This window comes from Anopheles funestus, chromosome 2RL (genome assembly GCF_943734845.2).
Source record: "Anopheles funestus chromosome 2RL, idAnoFuneDA-416_04, whole genome shotgun sequence".
NCBI lineage: Eukaryota > Metazoa > Arthropoda > Insecta > Diptera > Culicidae > Anopheles > Anopheles funestus.
Window position 1 is genome coordinate 47915701 of NC_064598.1, and position 27892 is coordinate 47943592.

General features: G+C 40.6%; 1 protein-coding gene across 1 annotated transcript; it reads right to left on the reverse strand.

Annotated features, from left to right (window-relative positions):
* Positions 1 to 217: 217 nt before the first annotated feature.
* On the reverse strand, positions 218 to 27550 carry LOC125774771 (ras-related protein Rap1). Its single transcript, XM_049444983.1, has 6 exons — positions 27192 to 27550; positions 19546 to 19894; positions 2153 to 2260; positions 1945 to 2073; positions 1705 to 1857; positions 218 to 1611 (listed from the first exon to the last, which is right to left on the reverse strand). The coding sequence occupies exons 2-6, from the start codon at positions 19618 to 19620 to the stop codon at positions 1522 to 1524; spliced, it is 555 nt and encodes a 184-aa protein (XP_049300940.1). The 5' UTR covers positions 19621 to 19894; positions 27192 to 27550; the 3' UTR covers positions 218 to 1521.
* Positions 27551 to 27892: the final 342 nt, after the last annotated feature.

Genomic DNA, 27892 nt, shown 5'->3' on the forward strand with positions numbered 1-27892 from the left:
TTGATTCAGTCGAAGAAAGGCTTAACAGTTTTAATAGAAGAATGAAGTGTTTGCGAAAGTGTAATGTACACAACAGAACAAAAACGGACCGTATACCGTACATCCGTACTAATCATATCGTTCTATGCTTGTTTGCTTTCTGTTTCACAACATCAGAACCTCTTTCTTTTCGCACCTCCATTTCTATATGACGTTATCACACACACATTATCATCAATTCCATTGCCAGGATTCGTCGCAAAAACGCGGCTTGATTTATTTTCTCGCTTTTTCGTCGGGTCCACATAAAGGAATACAAATTAAAAAATAATAATAATATAAACCTATCTGCGCGAGCTATAATCGGATTGGGTTTTGCAATAGAACGAGGAAGAGAATGAGAGAGAAAGATAAACAGAGAAAATTGGTCAACTTGAATCACATCGAACATAGATGGTGTAATAATAGAAAAATCTTCTTTCAACACAAACTAACATAAAGCAAAGGAGAAAAATAGAAGCTACATAGCTACAACAAGGTATAGGTTGTTTTCGTTTTTACTCAACATTCATCTCGCGATCTTTCGCCTGTTTCCTTCGGTCTGGTCTCTATTGCAACAAATGATGTGTTCCAGTATCGAGGCTGCTATGCATTGTGTGCTTCACGTTGGCAGGTAGAGAGGAGCAGCGACATTAGTCTGAACGACACGTTCTTGGTTTCCTGACTTTCCATTTACTTTTTCAACGCATCCTTTCATCTTTGTATCTCTCATAAAACTGTGCTGTTTAGTGACTTGGTGATTGATCATCATACTTCTTACTTCTGCGTCGTGAAGAGAACCGCGATCAACAGCTTTCGACAGTATGTACGGTGATTGCTTCCGCCGTCCTAATATTTGTCAACATTAATGGTCTAGTATCGTTTTCTGCACCTTTTGCTCCATGAATGAACAGCGAGGAAGATGTATGTACTCTGTTTATGATCCCTTATATTAAGCTATCGCTTAACCAACGCTCCTTCCGTTTTGCACTCTTTTCTAATCGGTTCCTTTCATCTCGTCTAGTGTTTTCTATTTGTTTCGAGTGAGTGTGTTGTGTATGTATTGTGCAATCTCGCAGTTCGATCGTATCTTCACGAGATCTCGCTTAATGGATGTGTCGTCTCTCTGGAGGGTCCATATTTCCCTATGAACGAGAATGTGTGTGTGTATATATATATAACTGCTCTTACCAGTCGTCCTTACACTTGCTAATTATTTCCACCATTTGTTATTCCCTTATCTTGATACACTCAGCACTCCTTTCCCTTCTCCCTTCCCCTAACGCTGATTATCATCTTTCTTACTTGATTTCTGTCTAGTTTTTTTTTAATCCTGTTCATTTAAATCCTTTTCTGCACTTCTAACACACCCACAAACACCCACACACTACGCATCATATCGCGGATTCCTATGGATTGTTCTTATACGGTTGCGTGTTTTATGTGTGTTTGTTTTGTGAGTGAGCGGTTTTATACTTGTCCATTTTGTCCCTAAGTAGATTTTTACAGCAGCACACAGAGCGATTTCTTCTTTTTATTGGGCTTCCGTTCAGGCGATTTCTTGTTGATTTGTTGCACTAAGTCATAAAAGATCTGTAATGGCAAATTTGAAAGCGGTTAGCTAAAAGTAAACATTTCCCAACAAAAGCTAGGTTTGTTTTGCAGCGGCACATAGTGCCAACTTACGTCGTTAACATTAATTTTAGCTTTGGCAGACGTTTCCATGAATGCACAATTGAACTGCGCTGCTAGACTCCTGCCCAGATCTTTGCCTACGACTCGTTCGTCCTCGAGATCGCATTTGTTGCCAACCAGCACCATTGGAACGTCATCGGTATCCTAGTGGAACGTTTTGAGGGGAAACAATTAGTAAGTTAAATCAATATGTCTTTGAGAGGAATAACTTCGTGATAATATTTCACCTACCTTCACCCTTAAAATTTGCTCCCGCAGGTCCTGCAGATCGTTGAAGGTCGACTGTGCAGTGATGGAATATACAAGCACGAATCCCTGGCCATTCTTCATGTATAAATCTCGCATGGCGGTGAATTGTTCCTAAAAAAAAAGAAGAAAAAAAAACAAATCCACTCCGTTAGCTTTATCTGGATGTGTTTCGTTCGTTGCATTAACTTACTGTGCCGGCTGTGTCCAAAATTTCCAACATGCATTGCTGACCATCCACTTCGACCTGTTTCCGGTAGCTGTCCTCTATCGTTGGATCGTACTTTTCCACAAATATGCCCTGCAAGCAAAAACATGGAATATAGATATAGATTATTAGGAATATGGATATTCACAACTTCATTTTAATACGAATTTTGTGGAGCATATAATCAAAATTAAAATCACAGTCTTAATTGCTGGAAGAACTTTTGATTGCATCATTCACCAATTACGTTGAAATATGCGTTCTCGTAATCTTGCTTGAATTATATTGATACTTGATGCCAAAATAACTAAGTAAATCAAGGTACTTGGTACTTGGTACTTAAACATTCACAAAGCAAGGAATACAGCTTTCTTTACGATTGTGAAAAAATGTACAAAAAAAACAATCATTGCGCAAGGCGAGCTAAAATCAATCTCGTTCCATACAAATGATTTAATAGGAAAATTAATTTGAACATTTTTCATCCTGACGCAACGCAGATAAGAAGACGGAAGAGATTTACAAGGATGCATGAACAGGATAATCACGCAAAACTACCACGATCCATTTGTATGCAAAGCTTCACTTTAGAAATTACGCCTTGGCAGCTCTTGAAAACCTAACGACCGTCAACCGGTCGGAGAATCCTTCGCTAGTACGAATCGAGCTGTATTCACACGACGATTCACTTGTTGCCAGGCTGAAAAAACTCTTTTTCAAATGTACAAAATGGCAGGTTGGCATACACTCGCAAAAGCCAAGTACGTACATCCAACAGAGAAATGTTGTAGACGAACCGTCGTAGGAATTAATGAAACTTTGATTTGTTTTCCATATCTTAGACTAAGAATCATGTAACCGACGTACCAAGAATGCATAAAGTTTGCTATTAAATTTGCTATGAATGTGATCATTCTAATGAATCGAATTACAGAAAATCTTATCATGCTATGGATATAAGAAAATCGCAGCCTCCGAATCAAATCTTATCCAATCAACGTTTGTTGACCCAAGTGCACAAATATACCTATTGCATGTGCTTCAGTACATAGCTAACAAACACATTAATTATGTCGTTTCGATCTATAAAACGAAATGCTTTTGAGCAAGTACGGGACCTGACGAAGAACTGTCTTCATTCTGAAAATTTCAATCAATCGGCGTTTCCTATCCAGGGGGAGAAGTGAAGGACTTTTTTCTCTTCCATTTTGTAACAGCAAAATACCAAAAATGGAAGCAGAACGAAATGCTCACAGGATTGTCAAACATCATCATTATCGGTTAAGGGTTGTGTTGCTACCTCTATCTGGCACATGCCCGCTATTCTAAGTGGATGGGCCAATTATCGCCTACCCAATTACATTAAGAATTTATTTCCTCACCAACCAAACCATTTATACTGTGAAAATCAACCCAAACGATAGAAAGCAGGGACAAGCGGTTAATGCTGGTAAAGAGGGCTCCGTATTCTTATTTTTGCTCCATTCTTACTCGGCTCACGGCATATCTTTTCCCGTTTGGAAGGAAATGGAAATATCTGTGCTTTCGGTTCATTTTTCTTTTTTTTGTCAAAAAACTTCATAGCAATTCGGGGTTCATTATTATCAACAGTCGTCATCGTGGAGCGAGTTTCTAGCAAAGCCTAGAAAGAGCGATTGGGTGAAAGGAAACCTTCTAAAATGATCAACACTGCTTAGAATGCAATGTGCCCGTGTCGTACGTATGTTTGGTGTTTTTGTTTTATATATTTTGTCACGCCAAACCAGAGTGCCTGATGTGAATGTGGCTTATCTTTGCTTTTAGCGCAGATTGGACAGTTCCAGGACATGTTTGTAGCGATCTATCCGACTCCGGGCAAACGCGTTGAAATATTGTGACTCGAGTGCGTCTTATCAGCTCTTACTGAGGAAGAGAGAGAGAGAGAGAGAGAACGAGAGAAAGAGCAAACGACAGGAAAATCGGGGATAGGAGAGAAGGGACAAAAAAATCCCCTCAAAAGGTTCATTATTGCATCGATGAGGGGGGGGGGGTTTCCATCGACGATTGCAGTACGATGATAACGAAACGCACGCAGCAGTGAACGGTTCCTTCTATCAGCAAGCAATAGGTCACCACCACCCAGGGCCTCCTCCTTCCTTCCCTCCATTGAAGGGAGGTCTTTTGATGCTTATATGCTTTTCTAGTTTCGTTGTCGGGCTAACGGGAGTATTTTTAACTTCAATTCAAGAGTAAAAGCATTTCGTTCCTTCGGTTGCGTTGATTAGATTAATAAATTGGCACGTGACAGTGTGTTTGCCATGCTTCCATGACTTGCACGCATTTATGTACAATTATCGGAACCTATCGGAGATGATACATATCATCAATGTTGGTTCAAAGTTTGACTGAGCGACTGAATCAACGCAATCAAAATTATGTTGCATACTGGTGATAGAAAACGGTATCTTAGAGTTCAGTTTAATAACTCAAAGGAACTAAAGGATATAAGGACTTTTAACCGGCATAAACGTAGTTTAATTTATAGCAAAATAAATATTAAATTTACTTTCGTAGATCCATACAACCCATGACGTAGAAGAAAAAAAGTCTTTTGGTCGAATAAAAGTTTTAGTAGAAAGATTTTGATGCAGCCAGGTTTTCTAAAAGCTTAATCTTTCTACTTAGCAGAATGGTTGTTAATCTGATTTCGAATAAGCTTAACCAAAGGCATGCACAATAAGCGACTAACAAGCGAGAAAAATACCGTTGCCTTACATTCCTCAGTGCCAGCATTACATCCCTCCGCTGCAATCAGCACGCAGCGCGCCATTTGTAGTCCTTAAAAATCCCACATAACACACACTCTGCACACAGGACGCTATACCGAGATACACACCGGAGCTCGAACTCGTATGTTCAGATCCCGGTGGAGTTACTGGGTAAACATATCCGCCCATCTGCGATGAATGTATAAATAATGGAAAATAGATTAAATTTATCGCAACCATCGTCTTGGCATCGGTACGGTATTGGTGTGTATGCCCGGCCTGGGCTTGTGGAGGCGGACCGTAAAAGGGCAGTTAAGGGCACTCTAGGTACTAGGTACAAGCGCTACCGGTGTTGCCTCGTTTGTTCCCTCCACACTCTCGCGTTTTCTCCGTTCGATACGAAAACCGAGTAGTAGTAACATTCCACGACGGTCATGTTATTGCCCTCTATCTCGAGCGCCCTTTTATCAACACGTATCGCTCAGTATCGGGGCACACGCATCGACCATCAGTGAGATTGTTGACTGCAGCGCGTCTTTAAAGATGGTCTTATACACAGACACAGATACATACACGCAAGAAGGGCACATGATGCATAAGCCTGGGTTTAGTAGCTCCCTGTCTGGGTAGATCGAAGGTGCATGGAAAGAGACATAAGAATCAATTTGTCTGTACAGGCCCGTACAAAGTACACGTTTGCCCTAGTTCTAGTAATAGTCGCCGCTAGCCCAAAGGGAGCGTCACAAGCGTTTGTTGTTTTTTTTCTGCCGTAAAGAACATAAACCAGACATTCAGTTGGAGCGTATTTACTTTAAAACTTTCGTTGTTTGTTCTGCATAAAAAAACTCACACACACAAGCACACTCCAAATTGAACTCCTACAATAAAATCCCAACGACATTCGCTTTCGTTTAAAACAAAAAATGTGTTTAATCATGTATCATGTGATATAGCAACTTGCACGTATGTTAGAGGAAGATGATCACCAAAAACATGGAGCGGATAAAATTAAAAATCGAGCACATTTATTCCGAAAGATCCAAGATTCATAAAATTCAAATAATGACAAATCTTCATCTTATTTCCGAAATACAATCATGACGGATTTGGATCTCGAAAGATCCAAAGACGCAGAGTCTTGTTTCGAATCACCCGGATCCGGATCACTCGGCTCCAAAGATGATCCAAAATTTGTGGTAGAAATCAGAGTTCGGGATCCCATTCCTTAACACTGCTCTTGAGGGAAATTTATGCTTCGCCTTGTTTTATGTCGTACTCTCCACACGTTTCATAAAACATTGAACTGAATATGAAAGTAACAACTGAATATGAAATCACCACATCAATGTTAAGGAGAATCGTTTAAACCTGATTTTGGTGCAATGCTTTCATGCCTTCACGTAATGTTCGAATCCAGAAACCTTAACCGAATCTTTTCTTTCTTTAATGACCAATTGATCCAATCCGTTTTAATTTACACATGCATGTGTTGTGAGTTCATTAAACATAACTTCAAAAGCAAATATGGATCGTGAAGCACTCTCACTACACCCAATCCCGCAAAACGAACTCCAAGTTACTGAATCGATTAATTATTTCATTGTACCCAGCCAATAATGAACCCTCTTTCCATAATCAATGCATAACACAACTCGCATGAGGGCGTGTTTCACATAAGTAAAGAAAAGAAAAATAACTCCTCTCTCGTAGTTTTATTTCTCATTTGATTTGATTTTTCGTTTTGAAATGAGCAAAAGAAAAGAAGGATTGCGAATCAGCATCGAAAAATCAACAAGTGTTAAAATCAATACCGCCTCGTAATGGTTCCTTTTCCCTTGCCCAACTTAATGAAACTGTGTTTCGGCGAAAGAAGCATTTCAAACGTTACAAGAAATTAGGCTCAACTGAAAGGTGAAACATGAGGTGAGAAAAAACACATGAGATGGAGGCTAAAATCGAATTGTAACACTCATCTAAATAACCGAAATACAGCAACACGAAAGACACTCCCATACATCATCCATCTCACGGAAAAACGTTTCGTAATCAAGGCGATGAAATTGCATTACATCGCTAAAAGGATGCAATCAGTGCCGGCCGACTAACTGAGAGACTGACTTTTTGATTGCAGGAATGCACGGACGAAAATTCGATGATCGTGAATCGGATCAATTCACATCAATACGTTGTGCACGAGAGCAAAGGCAAAACGAGGAAAGTGAAAAATCATAACAGCGATTGGTTTCTGTTTGGTTTTCATTTTTGAACGCTCCTCCATACAACGACATCTCCTTCGGGATTCATTTTGATCCTTCCAGCTCTGGAAGTGAAACGAAAGCAAGTAGTAGCGATAGCGCACATTAATCTTTGTACTAACCAAATTGGCATTCTACCAATTAGGAAGGATATGATAAGGATCAATCCAAACAGTACGATAAAATCCCTGGTGGCCGAATGTCATCGTTGAATAGCAGATCAGAACCGGTTTTATTTGGCTACTGTAACTCCAATTTAGCAAGCAATCCATCGTGCTTCAAGATTCGATCTATTACAAAGACTACATCCTGCAGCAGACCCAGACAAGACCCAGACAAGACTGATAAGTAAGTGAGGTCAAAACATTGAACTGTTTTTGTTAAAAATCTTCTATTTACATTACTCCTATCTGTGCCTGAAAATTGTTATTAATTAAGAAAAATAAACCATTCAAACAAATTGTATATCGCAGTTTTTGAATGTCCTATCACCTTTTTCTCAAATTCTCAAGCAAACTATAGATATTCTAATCACTGCACAAAATACATTAACACTCACGTCCCTGTTGGAGGTGGTAAACGTCCACTCACGCATCATGCAACACACGCTGGACATCAAATGTGACGGCCACAATCTACCCGTACATTGCATAACCAAACAAACCTTTTGCCAGCCATTGGCCCTATTTCATTATTACCGCGTGGGTATCCCAGGCTCGTTTTACAGGGTGTCCCAAATTGCCCTTTGAGCTTAAGTGAGGAGGTTACTGCAATCTGGTCGTAAATATTCAAATCCCCTTTTCTAACGTCATGGAGTTCACATGTAGATATGACGTCTACTACTCCATAGAAAGAGCGATAAAATCAAACCCAACTATTGCGGAAGGAATTGACAAGGGTTGTAGCACACCAATTTTTTTGTTTTTTGTGCACAATATTAGTAAAGTTAATTTTCTAATGGAGTATACGTTGAAGTATCATACAATTGCACGAAAGTTACTATATGCTGAGTATCAACGAATTGTTAGAGATATTGTCATATATTTTTCTACAATATAATTTCACATTACCATCTCAATCTCGGTTTCAAACATGTTCGCCCACGAACTCTGTTTACAACCAGCTTACCAACCAACCAACCAACCTACCTACTCCATCAGAAACCCATTCATCGGATCTCTACGATGGTCCAAAAAAGGAGCTTTTAAGTTGGAGGGTTGAGTGTATGCCACCAACAAACACTTATTGCTGTCCCAATTCTACATCCTGTGCGGTTCCGCGCAGGACGCCCAGCTGGTAGTAGGAGCCGAATGAAACCTGCTAACCCATAGAGTCCCAGCCAAAAGGTCACTTTAGTGTGTTTGTTAGCGAGATGGTGGTGTTTTTAATCCACGGTTCACAAACGTTCGTACAGTGCGTACAGCTCTGCTTGAACAACCGGCCAGCAACGGCCTACACGACCGCCCAACTTAGAACAAGTGCGCTTTTAGGGGTAGATGTGGCCAAGCAAGCGTAAACTAAAATTTCAGTAGTGCTGTAGGTTCAATGTAACAACTACCTTCATCCGAGGCACATAACCAACCCCTCACCTCACACGGACGATTGTCCGAACGTGTGGCGCATCGCTATTACGACCATTCGTTTGCCCCACGGTTCAATTGATGCATGTAAAGGTCAAGTGAAGTAGGTGTAGTGGCTATTGATAACACAGCCCAGCCCGGGAGGATAGAAGTAAATATTCATTTGATCTGGTTTCTACTACATTCAAAATCGGAGCTCGCACTAAGGCAAAAGGGGGCCCCCCTGCCTGAGAAGCTGCTACCCAACCCCTTATTTAGCATTCCGCACACCGAATTTGGGCCACCATGGGAACCGAAATGGTTTGCGAGGTGCGCTTTTGGGGGCGATACGTTTTCCATCAAATTGATATTCAAATGCGCCTACGACTTCCTGTCTTTCGGATCGAGGCAAATCACTGGTTACACCGGTTTTATGCTAACTAGCTAAGCGTATTTCCACCCTGCCCCAACGCTGGCAAAGGGAGTAGTAGGTTTGAATGACAATATCATTAATTCGGTCTCCACATCGAAATACAGTCGCGAAATAGAATGTATATGATAGCGGCTGCTGCTGTTGCTGCAGCTTCTCAACATACAATCGGATCGATTATGATAAAATAATGACAAAAGCCCGCCGCTCTGTTAGCCGTTATTGTGATAACGATAATCGATTGCATAAAATTTAAATGAAGAATAATTGTGGAATATTAGGTGTGTGTTGTTTTTTTTATTTATTCTAAATTTAACTGACATTTTGTAGCTTTTTAATTGTTTCGGTTCTGTTGCTTAATTTCAGATATATTCAGGTTTGTGAGGATAAAAAACCTTTTAGCAACATCATGCTAAGTTCGAAACATATGGTGAGCTAATGGGTTGCCAAAATCAGCTGAAGTGTTGCTGACGTACTTGAGGAGATATAGGAGAGAGAAAAAAAACCGCCCAGTAATTCGCAATGATACAACTTCGCCCGTACAATGAAAGAGAGAAAAAATCAATCACAGCGGAATTTATCTTCCCACGTAGAAATATATTCCACATACACAGCATATGAATGTTGATGTTACACAAGCCTACACACCAAGCGTATTCGATTCGGGGTAGGCGGCACACAGATTGTTTGCTTTATGATATGACACCTAACGCGGTTGATAAAGCAAGCGTTTTGTATCTTTCCTTCGCTCCAATATGCTTAGCAATTGCGGTAGAAATTTGTACAAATTTTACTTCATGTTGTGTTTTTGTTTCACACAAAAGCACACAAAAGCAAAAGAAAACATTAAAAAAAATTAACTGTTTTCGAACCTCAGTAGCAACAGTAGCAATGTAGATAAGGCTGTAAAGTATGCTTAAATCTTATGTTTAATCTGCATTCTATAAATACCTCTTCACACTCCACTGGATTGACTGGATTGGACACTGTACTCTAATGGATGGCCTTAAGCTAACCAAAGGCCATCCAAAACATAAATGTTAGCTTTTTGTTCGGATTTTTAGTTGCCTTGGTGATTGACTGTCCCTTTGTTTTAGGCTCAAGATTATTAAGGATGAGATCCTCCATTTGAGATTTAGCCATGAAAGTGCTAATTGTCACATCTGAGAACCATTGAGAGGATTGGTACTCTTTGGTAAAATGTTTATCTTTAAATAGCTCATCTTCTCATCATTCTCATCTGATTTCCAGTGTCCAAAAATTCGTTGGATACCGGGGCTGGATGGGACTGGATGAGTAGCTCACATCAAGAAGACCTTACCGTAAAGCTTTCGTTGGAAATATTATTTTACATTCCGCTGCGCATTCTGGGAGATTACCGATCGCCCGATTGGTCCGATGTCATCAGGCAATGGTAAGGTCATTTTGTCGCGGTTTTAATATTTAGATTATGCAGCACTTTATGGTCATTTATGCCATTGAATGACTGGAATTGGTCTTCTAAATGTCGTATATGCTAAATTCCTCGGACTCTGAATGCATCGCCATGTAAAACTTCTTCGCACCATTAAAACGCCTACAACTCGAACAACATCGCGTATAGTTTGCTTAACTTTTTTTGTAGCGGATGTTGCAAATTTACTGATAACGTTATCAAACGTAGATTGTAGAATATCTACAATAGACGAAGTATATAGCCCAATTCGTCACTAGATATATCAGATATCAGCTATCCATATGAAAAATCACTAAAATCAGTTCATTGTGTTTTAATCCATCCGTTACACTCCATAATAGGTACCGTTTTTATTCGTTTCATAGTTGCTTCTAACTTGAAGCAAACCGAATAACCGTTGGTCATAGTACAAACAAACCTTCGGTTCGATTCTTCAATCAACGATCCTCTTGTTTATCCCACAGCGCTTCCGGGATGTTTAAAGGATGTTCAACAGCATCGGACATACTGGCTGACCGGACGGAAGCATGTCCTCTCTAGGTGGCGCACACACAGCAACTGGTAATCAACCGTACACAAATCCCCTTCCCCCTTCGGTTCATCGTTCGTAGGAGATGTTACTGGTGTGACCTACATCCATTCCTTACGCCCGAACACCCAATAACACACAAGAGGAACACGTGATGCGACGCAGCTTCCTTTGAGGTGAACGAGGCGACAAAAACGTTGTGCTCGTTACTTCGATGCCGCAGGATAAGTTGTGGTCTTTGCTAGTAGTCGGCAAGCATTACTATTTCCGTGACTCTCAATTCATCAGTCGTCGTGGAGTTTTCTTCGCCTCAACAACTTGTGACGCTCGTGACGAATCGTTCTGTGCAGGACATTACCTGCGTGTATGTGAGAGGGGAGAGAGTAGGGAGGTTCGCCCAACTCATCGCATCTGGTCCGAAATTTGACATAGCAACAATGGCAGCTGCTACCGCCGTTGTTTACTTCCGCCAGAAAGACACGTTCTCATATGTTGATGTAATGGAACAATACGCTGTAAGACAACAGTACCAACAGCAGTAACCGCCAGTGTTGGTACAACCAACACCACATCACAGCAAGCTGCTCTGATGAGCAATTACCGTTGGCTGTCGTGTCAGGACCCTCGATGTTGTACTGCTCCACAATCCACAACCCTGTTCTCTTGCTCCTACTGTTCCCTTAGTCCCCCTCTCTTACTTGCGAATTGACGACAACGACGACGACGACGAGTAGCAATAAATCTATCGATTACGTTGAAGCCAACCATATGCTGCAGCAGCTCATCCAGCCATTTGGGGTAGAAAACGGGGAAAGTGAAGTGACTGACTGACTATGTTTTATTTTATGCGGCTATGGCTGCAGTCTCCCTCCGCCGTGCCGATGGCAACCCGATCCGTCAATGACAACCGTGGGAGTGGGAATGGGGCAAAGGTGTCATAGCAACCGGATGGAAGATGACATAGCGGGCAAAATGGAACAATTACTTATCAGCTGGGGAGTACGCTCCGCGTATAATGTGCAAGACTGAGAGTTCGATAGTAGTTTGGCAGTTTGGCGACGGATACAGCCTAGCCGTCATGTGCCATCTCCAATCGGGTGTGTGTTTGTGAATGATCGAAATATTTGTATATTCCGCAGCAGCAACAGTGACGCTGTGCGACAAATGAATGTGACACAGACACTGTGCGCGCTGCTGTGAAAGACGTCAAAGTATTCATCATGATAATAGTTATGAATTGAACAACGATTCGACTAAGGCCACATCAGCAAAAAAAAACCCCACAGGAACGACAGAAGGGAGCGCGCGCCGTACATAGGGTACACGACTGTCGTGACTTGCTGCTCATAAAACCGGAACAAACCGTGTACAGAGTCGAGGTATGTGTGGGACATGCATGCTACAAGATGCTTACCATTTGTCGATCAATACAAATATGTGCTCTACCAGGCGGCACACACATTGACAGATGGGAAAAATGGGGGAAGATTCGGCTGAATGATACCGCGGCGTCGTTCAACCGTTCGGCCCCATTCTCCACCGGGCGTGCCACTGTCTATCGAGAGAGCAACAACATCGGGACATGGGACAACCCGCGTTTAACCCAATAAACAATAGTGCACAATGTGCGCCCGAGCACATGGATGGAAGTAAAAACTGTTGAGAATGGGATTTAAAATTCCCCAATCACCCAATACCCGATCACCTAGTATACGACACTTCTATTTTCATTGAAAAACGCCTTCAAAGACGAAAAGAGCAAACAACACGGTTGAATGATTAACGGAGAAAGAAACTTCGATTTTTGTCGCAAAGATTAATTGTACAAAACAAGTTTACCTCAGCTTATTTTTTATTGCACACAATATTCAGATTTTTTTTCGACTCGACATCTACTAATACAATTTACGTTCCAATCTTTTTTGCTGATGTATTTGAGTGGTTTTTGGGATTAAATTTTCCGAGGGTAAAAGTTAAGGTAAAACCAAAAAAGCTTTATTTATCTCCGTTTACAGCCTCAATCCGGCACATTCAACGCTCACACACAAATCGATGCAAATTTGATACTCAGCACAATCTGCATAAACGAAAAAGGAAAACTCTGGTGGCAACGGTATCCTTTTTGAATAAACCGTAATCCTGTACGTTTGAATTAAACATCACATTTGATTTTTTGTGTACACACATTCTTAACAAGATTTTTGCTAGAATTTCATCACCGGAAACGTAAAAATCAACAACAAAGCAGACAACATTTGAAGGTGATGGACGTTTGCACATTGTTTAAAAACGGAAACACAAACAGTGGCTTTAAATTTACATGACGGCAATAGTTACGAAAAAAAGCTGATGAACTCAGCTTCACTTTCTTTGGTTTCGATGTCTGCAGAGATCCCGACAGTAAAATATGGCGAATCTATGTGTAAAATACTGTGGATCGATTGCAATGAAGTAATCTGTGAGCCTACATCTTCGATTTTTGAATGACGAGTGAAAACATGTTTGATTTTTGGTGTGAAGGTGTAGCAAACATTAAATAGACCGAAATCCGAATGCGGCTTGGTGACGTGGGCGACATCTTTAAAATCTTCTATTCAGTTTTAAGGCATAAGAAACTCCCTAATAAAAATTATACAATACGTAAGATTTCCAACCGAACGAAGATTAATGTTGTGAGATGACGTTGCCTAAATGTATTCTTCATCTGATGAAATTTATCTATATTAAACATGCCGTGAGTATGCCGAGCGAGTTACCGGAAAGGTAGGATTTTTTTTACACTACAATCTCAGGATGTTTAGGAAGGAAGAAAGATTCTCTGTTTGCTATCATGATAAAAACGAAAGAATTGTTCTTGAAAGTTTGACCACAAAAAAGGTGCTTTCTCTCACCTTCCCATAGCACCTTGTCAAAAGGACCAAAATTAGGGAAATACATTTCTCGGAGGATACGAAAGTTTCACAAAGGAGAGCACGGATGTGCTTGACACGGTCATCTTTGCCATCAGTAGAATCTCCCATTACAAACTAACACCGGTGGACTGGTGCGGTTCCTTTGCTTCGGGTGTTTCAATTCCCAGGAAAAAACAACCCACTGATAATTCGCGCTAAAAGCATCCTTCGTCACTTGCCCTTATATTTTCTTGTGCTCTTCATCACTTTATGCGTGTAATGGGCGCACACACAACCAAACACAGTCGAACACAACAGGAAACTTCGGTTAAAGAAGGTGTACGATGAAGGTCCACTGATGCTGATGGTTTATCGCTCGGTTGACCTTTACCTTGTCGTGTATGGAAGGGACTTTGAAGAAGATACCCAAACAGGATATTCATTGGTTCCTCCAAAGCACTTCTAAGGTGGGGCAACTTTTGGAAATATTACCGCTTATGGTCTAAGATCACCTTGCCTAGTAAGATATGATAAGATAAATACAGATGTTGTGGAGTAGTTTAAAACGTGCTCTAATTCAAAAACACATTTTTATGCTCCTGACAGTGTACAAAGACTGCATATTAGTCTCTGATCGACTTGCATGATCGTACGCAAAACGTAAGTAAAACACACACGTGCCATTGTGAAACATCAATTCTTTCGTTCGCAGGTTTGTATCACCATCTTCACAGTTTGGGCAATTTATATCCACATTATTTGGGGAGTTTCCTGCTCTATCGTGCAGCTCACTTATCTTTCCAACCCGGCAGGGGTTCGTGTCAGATACCGGCAAACCTTCTCATCTTCTGTTATTCCCGAAGGTGAAATAATCAACAATGGTGGCGCCATCGTAAGGGGCACGACCGGAGCTGGAAGAGAAGAGTATGTATATATATTATAAATAATTCTAATTTCAGATCGCATTACCACACATACAACTCATGTCGCGACAGTGGTAGGTGTTGTCAGGTGAAGGAGAAGTTTGCTGTTCGGTTCGGCATTGTTTGCAACCTGCCAAAGGACGATGAAACTCGAGTACAGCATGCACTGTCGAGGGGCCGAAGCTCGTGGTTCCTATTTGGCAAACATCTTCATTTATTTTCCCTCAGGCTGCCGTTGGCTCTTTCACACCAACAGCGAGTATTCCTCTTGGCGCCATTCCTTTTGGAGCATAACAGTAGCACAGGAATTTTTCTACAGCGCAACAGGTCTACCACCATTCGCGTGACTCCTTCCATCATATAGTTTTCGGCGAACGGGAAATCCTGTATCATTTCTGTACTGCTATCTCTCTCTATTTCTCACTCACTTTCACACACACACGCAATTTGTTTGGCTCGTCTTCCGTTTTGTTCGTCTCCAGGGTTCGTTTTGACATTAGAGATGTATCTCACGAGGACCATCATCCTTCTTGAACCGGATGATGTGTGTTTTCCGGTCTCATCTCCTAACCCGCGCCTCATTCCACTGCTTTACCGCCGGGTGAACCCTATGGTATATGCTATTGGTTATGCAAAAATTTCTTCTTCACACACTTTCGCATTGATAAAGGATTCTGAACTGTACGTGATGGGATGGAGAGCGGGGATTTTGTTTGGAAAACAAACATCGACAGGCGATAAAGTGTGTAGTAATTATGATAACAAACCAGCCCAATGCACTAACGAAAGTTACATTATTAATTTGATTTCATGCTTGTCTTATAATATGCAATGTGAAGGCGAGAGCACAAGAAAAAAAACAGTATGTTAATAGGCTTAAAAAGAATATAAAAGAATAAAAGAAAATGTAACTATTCCAAAGAGCAGACAAGTAGAAACTTCACATATAGAAGAAAGCGGATTAGCAAAAAACTAGAAACAGATCAGACTGGATTTGGAGGAGTGCGAAATCAATTTTTACAATAAAAGAAACATATCAGATAATAAAGCATGTCTTCACATTATGGTCTACGTCTCGGTCATATAATGGATTACTTATTTTTGCCACCCAGCCGTGTACATCAATCCTGTTATCTCCAGTATCAATGTATGAGCTTTAGTTTATCTACGACCTTCTCCGTATTACCTTATACGGAGGACAATACCTTAGAGATATTAAATATCAATATTAGATGGAAGATAATCATCTTCTTTGTGGCACTTTTACCTCGGCAGTCTTGTGATTTGCAATTTCTGGCTTTTCTTATCTTCCATTTTCCAGCTGTTAGTTAGTTACTTCCTTTGTACGAAGGAACGTCCGGTGTGAGAGATCATCGCCAATAAACCACTGACTTTAATACCACAAAATGGGTGTCAAGGTCCAATATCTAGATAATAGTATCGCTTAATTAGACAAATGAATTTTATACTTTACATATACCAACAAGTTCACATTCATTAAGATGTACCAGCTGACGAACGTTCCATATTTCGGCTCTGCCAGCAATGTTTGCTCGTTATAAATATTTGAAATAGTACATAGTCATCAAAAGAAGAACCTTCTCTTTCATGAGCTTTCGAGTCGGCGAAGGAATAAACCGTGAGTCATACCGTTTTAAACATTTTTTTTGCAGCACAAAGTTAGGACGGATAGCAGCACCCCATAAACCCATTCGTTCTACGGAGGGAAAACATTATTTTCCATTGAGAAGCAGTTTTTTTATCGTTTTGCACTAAGAATCCGTGTCCGTCTTACAGTACACACCCAGCAGAAGCGCCATTGAAGAAAAAAGAATCCTTTCACATTACCATCTTCTATAAAGTGACTTATGCAATGGAACTGGAAACGCGACTAAAGAGCATAAAGAATGTCACCAGTGTGCCATAGGTACGACGCAACCAGGAAAGGATGACAAAGACGTACAGAAAGTGAAGCAACTTACTATTAAGTCGCGTTGTTGAATGTTGAGTTGCAAACGGATGTCATACAGCCAGAAAACACAGCATCGCAGCATCGGGGCACATCGTTGACAGCCATTTGTAACGACAAGCAAAATAAATAACACAAGAAAACAGACATCCCAACGTCAGCTGAGCGAAAATAGTTGCCAAGAACTTTGCTTTCTCCAGTTCGCTTTGCGCAGTTTAAACGAAGTTCCGCGTTTGTCTACTGAAAGAAAGTCAAGAGTCGTGGTGTGTGTGTGTGTGTACTGAGCAGACGGACGGGCACAAGATGTTTTATGAAAGAAATTTGCTTTCCATTGCACTCTACCGCGAGGACACCAGCGCGTTTCTTCACGATGCACACTGCAATAATCCATCTCGGTTTCCATCCCGTCCAGCGAATTCGTGTGATGAATGTTGAAATCACTAAAAAGGACATATGGTGGTTATCCCGCTTATTATGAAGTACTTTTCTACTTTGCCCTGAGATATCACATTATTCTGTAATCCCTTCTTCTGTCACAAAACTCTGAACTGAACTATTTGCAAACAGAACCGGATTTCTTTTACTTGGATTATTGCAAAAGAACTTGACTATTTCTTTTACTGACGTGGTTTGTATTTATTCTATTGTTTTTTTTTACAGATAGCCTTTCTGTCACGCCCAACTGTTCCAAGGCGCAATGGATCTAACAAAATACAGAACGGAGTAGTATGGTAAATAAGCCAAATTAAGTGATCCTTAACAGGGTCGCAGACCAAGTGCTACACAGCACGAAAGCACGGAGAGCTTGTTTCGAAATATAAAAAAGAAGAGTTTATTTACCATGCAGCAAACTTACGGCAATGTTAGACTCTTCTAGACTTGCTCTTCTTCAGTTTCAGCTGTTCAAAACATCGTCCCCATAATGGCAAACGAAATAAGACAGAATAATATTAAACTTTTGTTCGAACTTGATGGTAGTCTTCCTACCAAACCGACCCAAAACCGACATATTACGGGTGGTTCGGTAACGAGGTTCATATTCCTGAATGTTTTTGTGCGGTAGAGAGTTTGATGTTCAAATATACACCATCGAAACGAATGGTGACATCCTGCTCATCAAGGACCGGGGACCAACCGAGCACTTCGGAACCCACGTAAAGTGCTGTAAAACCTGTACCATGTTTCGCAATGTCCTGTTCAGGGTTTGTGAGAACGGAGGGAAAGTTCATGAAATTAACCCACAGCTTCCGTTGGTTACAACGCCGAAGCCGGGCAAAAATATGCAAACCCGATGTAGCACACAATACTTCCCCTCTCTGTCCCTTGCTGTTTTTCCCGCTCTCTCTCTCTCTCTCTCTCTCTCTCTCTCTCTCTCTCTCTCTTTTTCTCGGTCCAGAATTAAATGAGGCCCTGCTATATTTCGTTGGTGGTGAAATTAAAGTTTTAGCCACTTCCGAAACCAGCCGGAGCTTGCACTGTTCAGCCCCGCGAGGTACTGAGATTTGCAAACAACACAAAGCAAACTAACGAAAGCGCTATGCGGAATTTGCTTTAGGCATAGGGGTACACAGTAGCAAGTGTTTTTTTGAATGGTCGGAAGATTGAAGCCTCAGAAATTGATCGGTGGTTAAGCAACTTTTGATAGCTTTTAATGAGGCCAATGTTGAAAAACATCACCTTCAAAGGGATTTTACCATCAAACGAGTAGCACGTGATCGACGAAATAACGCAAAATGTATGTAAACATTTTCCATCCTATGAAAATTTCTTCACTGACATAACTGCCATCTAACTGTTATATCTGACTGGCTCATTTCACCGATTGAGTGATGTTTCAACCAGAACATAGGAAGAATCATACTCCTACCGAACTCATCACCGAATCTTTCCAAATGGCCAGGGTTTTTTTTATTGAATAACAAAATGTATCCAGGTAAACTGAAACTAATAATCTACTAATTTATCTGTCAATTAAAATAAGTAAGTAAGTAAATAAGTTATATTTAAGTTATGTAAGGGGTAAATATACTTACTCCCCAAGGTTTTAAAAATTCCTTCTTTTGATTTACATTTCAACTCCTTTCTACTTGCGTGATTTCTATGTAGCAAACTTTTCTTGATGTTTTAAAGTACTCAAAGTTATTGATCGAAAAGCTGAGCATTATCGCAGTGCTTCGAATGAAGATTCAAAACATTAAGCGCGATTGTTTCGAAACTATGCTTTCAAAATTAATTGACATCATAACAAAAAAATAGTTGGTCGGATTTGGGCGCAAAATAATTATCTAAATTGTTCTTAAATTGATAACATTTAAAAAGTCTGTTCAATTTAAAGAATATCAAATGTGCAGAAAAGATTAAGAGTGAACTCATTTAAAAGAAGAAAAAAATACATCAAGAAGCGGCGACAGACTGTTGTACGATTTAGAATTCCGGTTCGAAAACACATAATCAAATGAAAGAGGAGTTTTTGCATAATGAGTATTAAGAATATTTCCAATTGTTACACGTGTTGATTAATAAAGTATTAAATCCAACATTTTGGCTTCGTTTAAAAAAGTCTAAATTCGTCCTATAAATGATTGTATAAGCGAATATAACACGCGATTAACCACTTACCTGAACAAACTGCACTGTCAGGGCCGATTTGCCGACACCACCACTGCCAAGTACGACGATTTTGTATTCACGCATTTTGGATCGCTTGGCCAAATTGTCCCTGCTGCTGCTATCCGCTACCAATCTACTGAGGCCGTCGTTTTACTTTCGAGAATTCAAGAATTCGTTGAAGATGCTATAAACTCTAAGACACAGCACGTTCCCGGCCGGCCGGCTGCACCTTTGGTCCGTATTTTATTGCTTTCCGGAATGTGTAGGCTGGATGGGTGGGGTGGTCGTCCCTTGTCACTAACGCGGTGCTGTAAGTCTTGGATTTCACAGTAGAAAAAAAACAACCCGATGCCAATATCTGTAGAACCAAGAGAAGAACAGATGTAAGAAAAAAAACAGATCAGTCAAAGGAAAGTTGGTTGAGATATACGTTCAGGAGAGTCACAGTTCACCATCCAGAGGGTCACGGGGCAATGTTATTCAGAGTAGGTTCTTCAACAAAACATCCCAAAGGTCATAGGGCACACGTGCCATAGAGATTGATGTACAGAAAATGGAGCCGAAATTTGGAAAATAAAATCGAAATATCACAAAGTAAACCTGCTAAATGATAAGGCTCGAAGAAGATGGACTGCAGCTAAGATCAAATTTCTTCTTTCTTATCGTGGAAAATTGTTCGTTCAAGTGCGGGTTCAGCGTACGGGAAAGTAACGGAAACAATTTGATAATTGCAAGTATTGAAAAGAATCCAGCATACCGTAAATATTGCTGGAGTTTTTTTCTGTCCTTTCACATCTTACTCTCCCCGCACTGTATAACTAGGTTTTGTATATGCGATTGTTTTTATCACTAAAAACCCCCAGCGAAAACCTGGGGAACAATGTTTGCAAAGGAAAAGGAATAATTAAATTTGCCTCCAGGCCAACAAACCGGCGGAATTTCATAACATAACATAACAGTATTTTTTTACAAATAAATTTGCTCTAACATACCGAACATTACGGAACGAATGATTTTTATGTTTAGATGGTAAAAATGAGTAAAATAAATAAATGAGTTAAAATATTGAAATACATTACAAGATAATTAAGTAAAATTTTTCAGGCACATTTTTTTAAGAACTCCGTGACGTTACAACAGAAATTTATTTTACGCCAGCATGAACGAACAAACAACCGCTATCACAGCTGCGGGAAAAACGCTGATTTTTCCTTTCGTTATTAGTAATACACATGCACAGTACGTTACGTTACTCCTCAGGCTGGACCATAGAGAGATCGAATCGAAATTTCCACCAGACGGTTAGTAACAGTATGAGGGACTAAGAACAAACAAAAAGGAAAATGAACAAATCCTACGCGTAAAATCACACAAAAATAACGCGTGTTGAGTAAAGTTTCTACTCGCGGAGAATTCTATGACGTCCATTTATTACCATTGTACATGGAAAAACGCCCTTTCAAAAAATGCTACGACTCGATCGCCACAATATTGTACAAGGGAAACAGTTGGAGAAAAGAGAGAATAAATTCAACATCTGACCCAAAAAAGGTAAACGACACAATCGCACAACGAATGGAAATAACGCATGATGTTACTTCGTTTCGTAAAAATGGATAAAATGTGCGCCACAAACACGAAATAGTAGTGTAGCTTGAACACACAAAAAACACCAAAATAATATAGCAACTTACCAGTACGCGATTAAAACGTGTGTCCACGGGCTATCATAACAAAAAATCTCATTAACAACTCAACGAAGCAGACAAATTTAAAACAATTATGGAGTAAGAAGGTGACAACGATGCAACGAAGAAAGGTTACCCTTGAACCTTCATTTTTTGTATTCCATTTGGAGGACGAAAAATGGTTTCAGCAAACACATTATTACGATTTAATTGCATTATAAATGGTACAACACTACCTAGTGTGAATGTCTTTAAATGATAGCTGCTTTACGAGCAATGCTTTCCATTTTAATGTAAAAACGATTCTTCATTTCACTAACTACTGATCAAATCAACTAGATGATCGTGCTTCCCACAGTGCGAACGAGTGGGGCGCCATGATGAAACACCATTTTGGGCTATCAAAACAACAACGCAACGCGGAGAAAGTGTGAAGCCACGGTACGGTTCCAAAGATGGAGAATCATCCACAAACATCGGGTTTCGTTGATGCGGTACACGCACAGTTGTTAAGCACCACACAGTTTAGCTTTAACGTAACATGCAAATGAGTCACGACCGCGTACGAAATTGAGCTTCAAATCATCGAGTGCGCGCACATACACACACACACGCAAAGATAGTTCCTCAATACGAAGACCAGGTGGCATCATGCACACACCTTCGCAGGTGATTAATTAAAAAAAGCACGTCAACAAGTGTCTATGGTTCAGTGTGAACACAAGCAGGGAAATGACAGACAGCAGTGCAAAGGGCCACAGGAAGGAAATTTTACGCTCGTACCTTTACCACCGCCGGAAGTTCGTTTGCGGAATAATTAATGATGCCTAAAGCAGCAAGCGATTCCCTTGCCCACCAAGTTAGTCGGTGATCGATGAAAAGTCGGATGTAATGACCACATTATGCGCTTACGAAGGAAGACAACGAACAGGGGTCGTCATAAAATGATGTGAGAGATTGACCGTTGATATATAAAAAAAGGAAAAGCTTGTTAAATGAACAAAATTTAAAGGTAAGAATTTTACATTAAGCTAACACAACAAAACAAACTAAAAGCTATGAAATTAATAAGCATGAGCCAATCTCCATCAATCAAACACAAAAAGACAACATTTGCTAATTAATAGACAAAACGAAACACTACATACATCCAGAAAGATCTAACCTCCTCTAAATAACAAATAAATCATCCAATGCTACTACTGGATTTACAGACCCAGACAATTGGTGGAGGTAACTAAGCAACAAACAAAAAGAAACAGACTTTAGACAACACCGAAACACCATTTCATGATGGCGCTAAATCCCATCATTCCAACACATTCATTCTTTTTTTTTTTTTTGGCCCGCAGGCCACAGAGTACACAGGTGGCACCGGTACCACACACATAGTGCCATATATGTTCACATAAAACACGATAAAATCGGTCTGCCCGTTCCTCAATTCATCTGCCAGCTTTCCTGGCAATAACTCACGGCAGCACTTGCCAACTGGTGGAACCACGATTGTTGCGCTTTTGCGTGTAAGATTGGCGCAATTGTTTTGCAGCATACAACATGGTTACGAACATGTTGTCTTTCGCTCTTGTATTATCATGTTCAACGACCAAAAATGGGAAAACGCAATAAAAAAACTGCGCTAGAAGATTTTTATGCGAATTCTTCTGGAGGATGTGTCGCGGTTCTTGGGTTTTGGGAAGTCAGTCAGCTTTGCGTCACAAATCATAAAACCATCAACCTCGTGTCTTTCGCACACTTGCACCGGCGAAACCATAATCGTTTTGTTGTGCCAATGTCGCACCGGTGTCTCCGGCTCTTTGACGGTTGGTCGTTGGTCTGGTCGTTAACTTTGGTAAGATCCGTAGAAAATGTTTGATAATCCCAGAAAAAAAACCCTTTCATCTAAAGGGGGACTGTCCTTTATATGTGTACGCCAAGGATTTCCATCGTCAACCTTGAGTTATCTTGAGTTCTGAGAGAATAGGAGAGATTTATGACGTTTTTTTTTCAGTTACCTCCAGAAGGGTTATCTTGCGATCAGGGAATCTCTCGTGACAGCTTAATCGGCATGTTGTTCATCTAAGTATTTCGCTAAAATGGGCTTTATACTTTATTATCCGAAGCCATGCTCTAGGATCATCCAAGTTTTTATGATTATCCATAAAAGTATGTACATTACTTTTAAAGCTGCAGTATACTCCATAATTCTTGGATAAGAGAGACATGTTGGACATATTTACCTCATGCTTTCGTTTTTTTTTATACGACGACACTAAAATCGATTCATGCCCGGAAGGAGTCCAAAGTTCCTTCGAGTAATCTTCTACCCAATCATTTCCGTCATTAGCAGCCAACAAAAGGACGCGAAAGTTTTGCTACGGAGAACTGCCCTCGAGCATGATTCGCCAACAATCGAACGCAGATACTGTGGACCGACTACCACGCAAACGTTTTTAGGCAAGTTCCATCTTGCTGGAACTACAAGCTTTCCTTTTTGGGATGTCAACGATGATCCCTTGTCGGCCATTTTTTTTCTTCTCGGTGTGCAACAGGTCCATTCAATTGGAGTACGCTGGAATTGAAGCAAAGAAGGTCAAGTTCCATTCGAAGGGCATCGGACGAATGCCGAAATATTCCGGGGGCTGTAATGTAATCATTTTCCATTATCTATATCACATCTTTTCCCATTTATAGAGGGATCCCCCCCCGTCGAGTGTCTAAATAACGGAACGATTCCAAACGGGATTACATCATCAATTTTCACGCAGGATTACACATGTTCCAAATCCCTGTGCACGGTGGCACCCCGATGGAATAAATTACGCATAGATCGACCCGTATAAAATTGACTTCAAAATTAAACAACGACAATTAGCGCCGGCTTATGTCAATCCTACGGCACAATAATCACACTCGCAGCCATGTGTCTCAGCTTTTCTAGCCGCATTAATTCATGCACTCTACACACACACACACATAACAACGGCCAAAGGCATCCCCATCCCAGCTAAACTGCTCGCGATGCCATTTCCAAAGGGATAATAGCCCAGCATCAATATTCATGAGATGAGTGTCCTGCGTCATTACAGTAAGGGGTCCCGCCGGAAGATTTCAGCATTCATGCGTGCAGGACAAAATACGTATGTATATCAACGGTTGTGAGTCACTGGACCACGGTCACACCACTCGAAATGGAAGCTGCGGTGGTGTGTGGCTCATGAATAACGTCTGTGGATGGGTTTTGTTTTCTTTTTTTGTCCGTTTAAATAAGCTCCCACACGCCTACCCGGTGCGGAAATATATAGCTCTGGACGCTATTAGCGATGGAAGCAGGAAGTAGCATTCTGGTGCATTTTTCTATCGCGTTATGATGAACTATTACAGCGGAATGACTCGTGCGGAATGTATGCCGACCACAGATGATTCATGCCTGGAATGATTCCATGCATTATACCAGTGTGGGTAACGACGCAAGACACACCATGAAATATCGCATTATCATCACCATTGGTTTTCTTGCGTCTGATAAGAGTTAAATCGCTATGATGTAGTAGTTCTTTCCTCAATCACTTTCGATGTGGTAACAATGCGGACTATTAACTCTTAATGGCAAATGGATGGGAGCAAAAACGCTAAAATTCTAAAACGTTCAGTCCATGGCAAATTGGGATCTATACCATGCTGGATGGAACAACATTGAAGTGACCTTCTTCTCATCGCCATTCAAAAGGCCGATAGTCGCCGGTACACCTTTACCGGTAAGCTTGTTGGCTAATATGACGAGCCTGCAGTTAAAAGGAGGTGTGCGATACAGATGAAACCTAATTCAATTTGTTAAATTCGATTATTGAATTTTGAAGTTTGCTGACGTTCACACACGCACGATCAAGACACGTTGATCTTGACAAGAACATCAATGGCTGTGACACTGTGTGTATGATTCTTTGTGATGTGCTTTTTTAGATACTTTTTTAGCGTTTTTGTGTTTTTATGCCATGATGGTAAGTGACGTCAACTGCATTATTTATTAAATATCCGTTTTTACCTACATAAGTTTAAAAGCTTGTTTTTTTGTTAAACAAAAAAAGTTTGTCGCTAAGCCGCAATATTATGACAAATGTAAAGGAAATTGTATTTGTTTTAAGCAGCATTTCAGAGTTAATTATCTTGTTATACTCAGTTTGCTGTACGAAATACATACATGTATATTCAAAGGATGTAGATAAATTATAAAACTTTGTATTGAGGTTACTCCTCTATTGATCTTCCACGAAGACATGATCATATATGTCCTCATGATGAACATCACCATGATCGCCACCATAAACGCCTTTTGTAGGAGAGGAACATTGAATATAATCCAAGATCTAACCTTCTTAATAGTCATTAAAATAATATTATACAAAATTTTGGTATTTTTTGTTTAAAGTAAACGTGTAAACAGTAATAGTCTGTCGGCGGTGTAACGAAATTAGTTCCTAGCAACGACGATGAGTCATCCATCCGTTTTACACGGTAATGAGGTTGGTGCAATTCACTAATATGAATCAGACATATTTAAATGTTTCGCATCTACTCACGGTTACCACTAGTTTTAGCTAGAAGAAACTCAATAACCCTAACTACATGTGTCAAAATTTGGCGAAAGAATTAGGAATGAAATATGCACCATCAACAGCACCCAGCATAATTCGTCTAGTGAAGTTACGTTTTCCATACGCACTCACATATGTCGGTTGGTGTGGCAACAAATGTGGCGGACTTCGGTTTTCCATTCTATCTTATTTCATTTTCTTATCCTCCACTCGTACTCATTTTTGTTTCTTCTCGCACACGAAATGCACCTTCAAGAAACCAGCAGCGATGCACGAAATGGGTTGCGAAAGCAAATGAAGCTAACCAGCAGGCAAACTCGAGGCAAACTCGAGGCAACAACGGGCAAAAGAAAACATCACAGTGTTTGTGTGTGCAAATAGAAGGACTAGCAATAAAAAGAAGGTAAGAATATCGTCCATTTGCTTGGGAGCGCCTCATTTCGGATTCTCTGGCGACAAACATTTTTGCTTAATGCGTTTCTTCCTCGTTCCGTTGCCAAGTGCGTGGTGGCCCCTGTGATGTACGCTCCTCCATCCACCAAGAGCATCGACGCATGGTTGACTTTTGACTGCGACTGTGTATGTTGCAATCCACCAACGACCGCGTGGGTCCCGAAAAACCGTTCGTTGGCCAGAATAATCTCCATCGACGTTGTGTGCGTGTTGGTCGTATACTGACGCTTTATTCTCATCGAAAACCCCTTTCTCATCTCACCGGGAGCCTTCTCACTGAGGCTGACTCACCGTAGTCAAAAAAGTAGCTACAGCTCTATAGTTTCACTCGTTTTTTCTCTTTTCAACCGGAGGAAAACTAACACCTCTGTGCGTAATATGTCAACGCACTGCAATAAATCGTGCCTTTTTTTTTTGCCGTTGAAACATTCATATTCATATCCAATGCTGTTGCGATGGAATACACCCAACAACGGACCTTAATTAACCAATTATCACAAATGCACACACTTTTTTGATCTCCAAACAGTGGATTGATGGCGTTATTCCCATATATTCACCCAATCCAGGATAAATGATATAGCAGGCTGCTTTCCAGAAAGATATGCAGTAACAAAATTTACACCTACTTTCGCTACTTTTAGGAAAATTTAAACCTCTTCCCCGCGCACGCAACCCATCACATACACACATACACACATAATCACGCACCAAACCCCTGGAATACCGCACCCAAGAGGAAGAGAACTGACCAGCTTCTTCTGTACACACGCACACACACACACACCCTTACAGACGGTATCTTCGTTTTCTTCCTTGCTCTCTCTTTCTGTTTGCTTCTCTTCTGCTCTTTGTTTGAACTGCTGCTCGCTTTCTGACTATCTACTCTCTCTTTCCTCGTTTTTGCCCTTTTGCTCACCTTCTCGCTTGCACTGCCGTTTACACGCTTCACTTCAAGCTTCCAACACGGCCACAGCACACACACACACTCAAACACACTGCGTATGCACACACGCTGGCACAATATATCTCACTATTGCTTCTTTTAGCTGATGACTTCTTCCAAATGTTGCAGCCCGAAAGTGAATCCACTTTTCACAAATCTATACCGCTGCTTCCAAACTTCTTACTTTTTCTCTAATACCAACTTGCCACTGGCTTTGAGTTTTGTGTAGAAATTCCAACTGCGAAACGAGTACACTTTGCGCTGTGAGATATCTTCGCGACGACGGTAATGCACACCCTGCTCGGACGACGATTGAAATGAAATGCAAAAAGTATCCAACACACTCACATCCGGAGCAGCGATGACAGTGCGTCAGTTTGGGCACAGTAAAGGACAAAAAAGATTGCACTTGCCATACGAACTATGTACAATTCATATAAGTTTGCTACTCATTTCGATATTTCCGCTTCTGAAGTAATATAATGTGCGAAATTATTTACACCAAAATAGAATACCGATTTATCACACGTACAAACCATCTTACAAGATGAATATATTTGAACAGAGAAGGGAAATTTTGACGATTGGGCATCGTACGCCCAGGCAAAAAAACTGTCACATCATTGAGTATAAACGCTCCAGTCGATTTCTTGATTGTTCGTAATACCGATGTT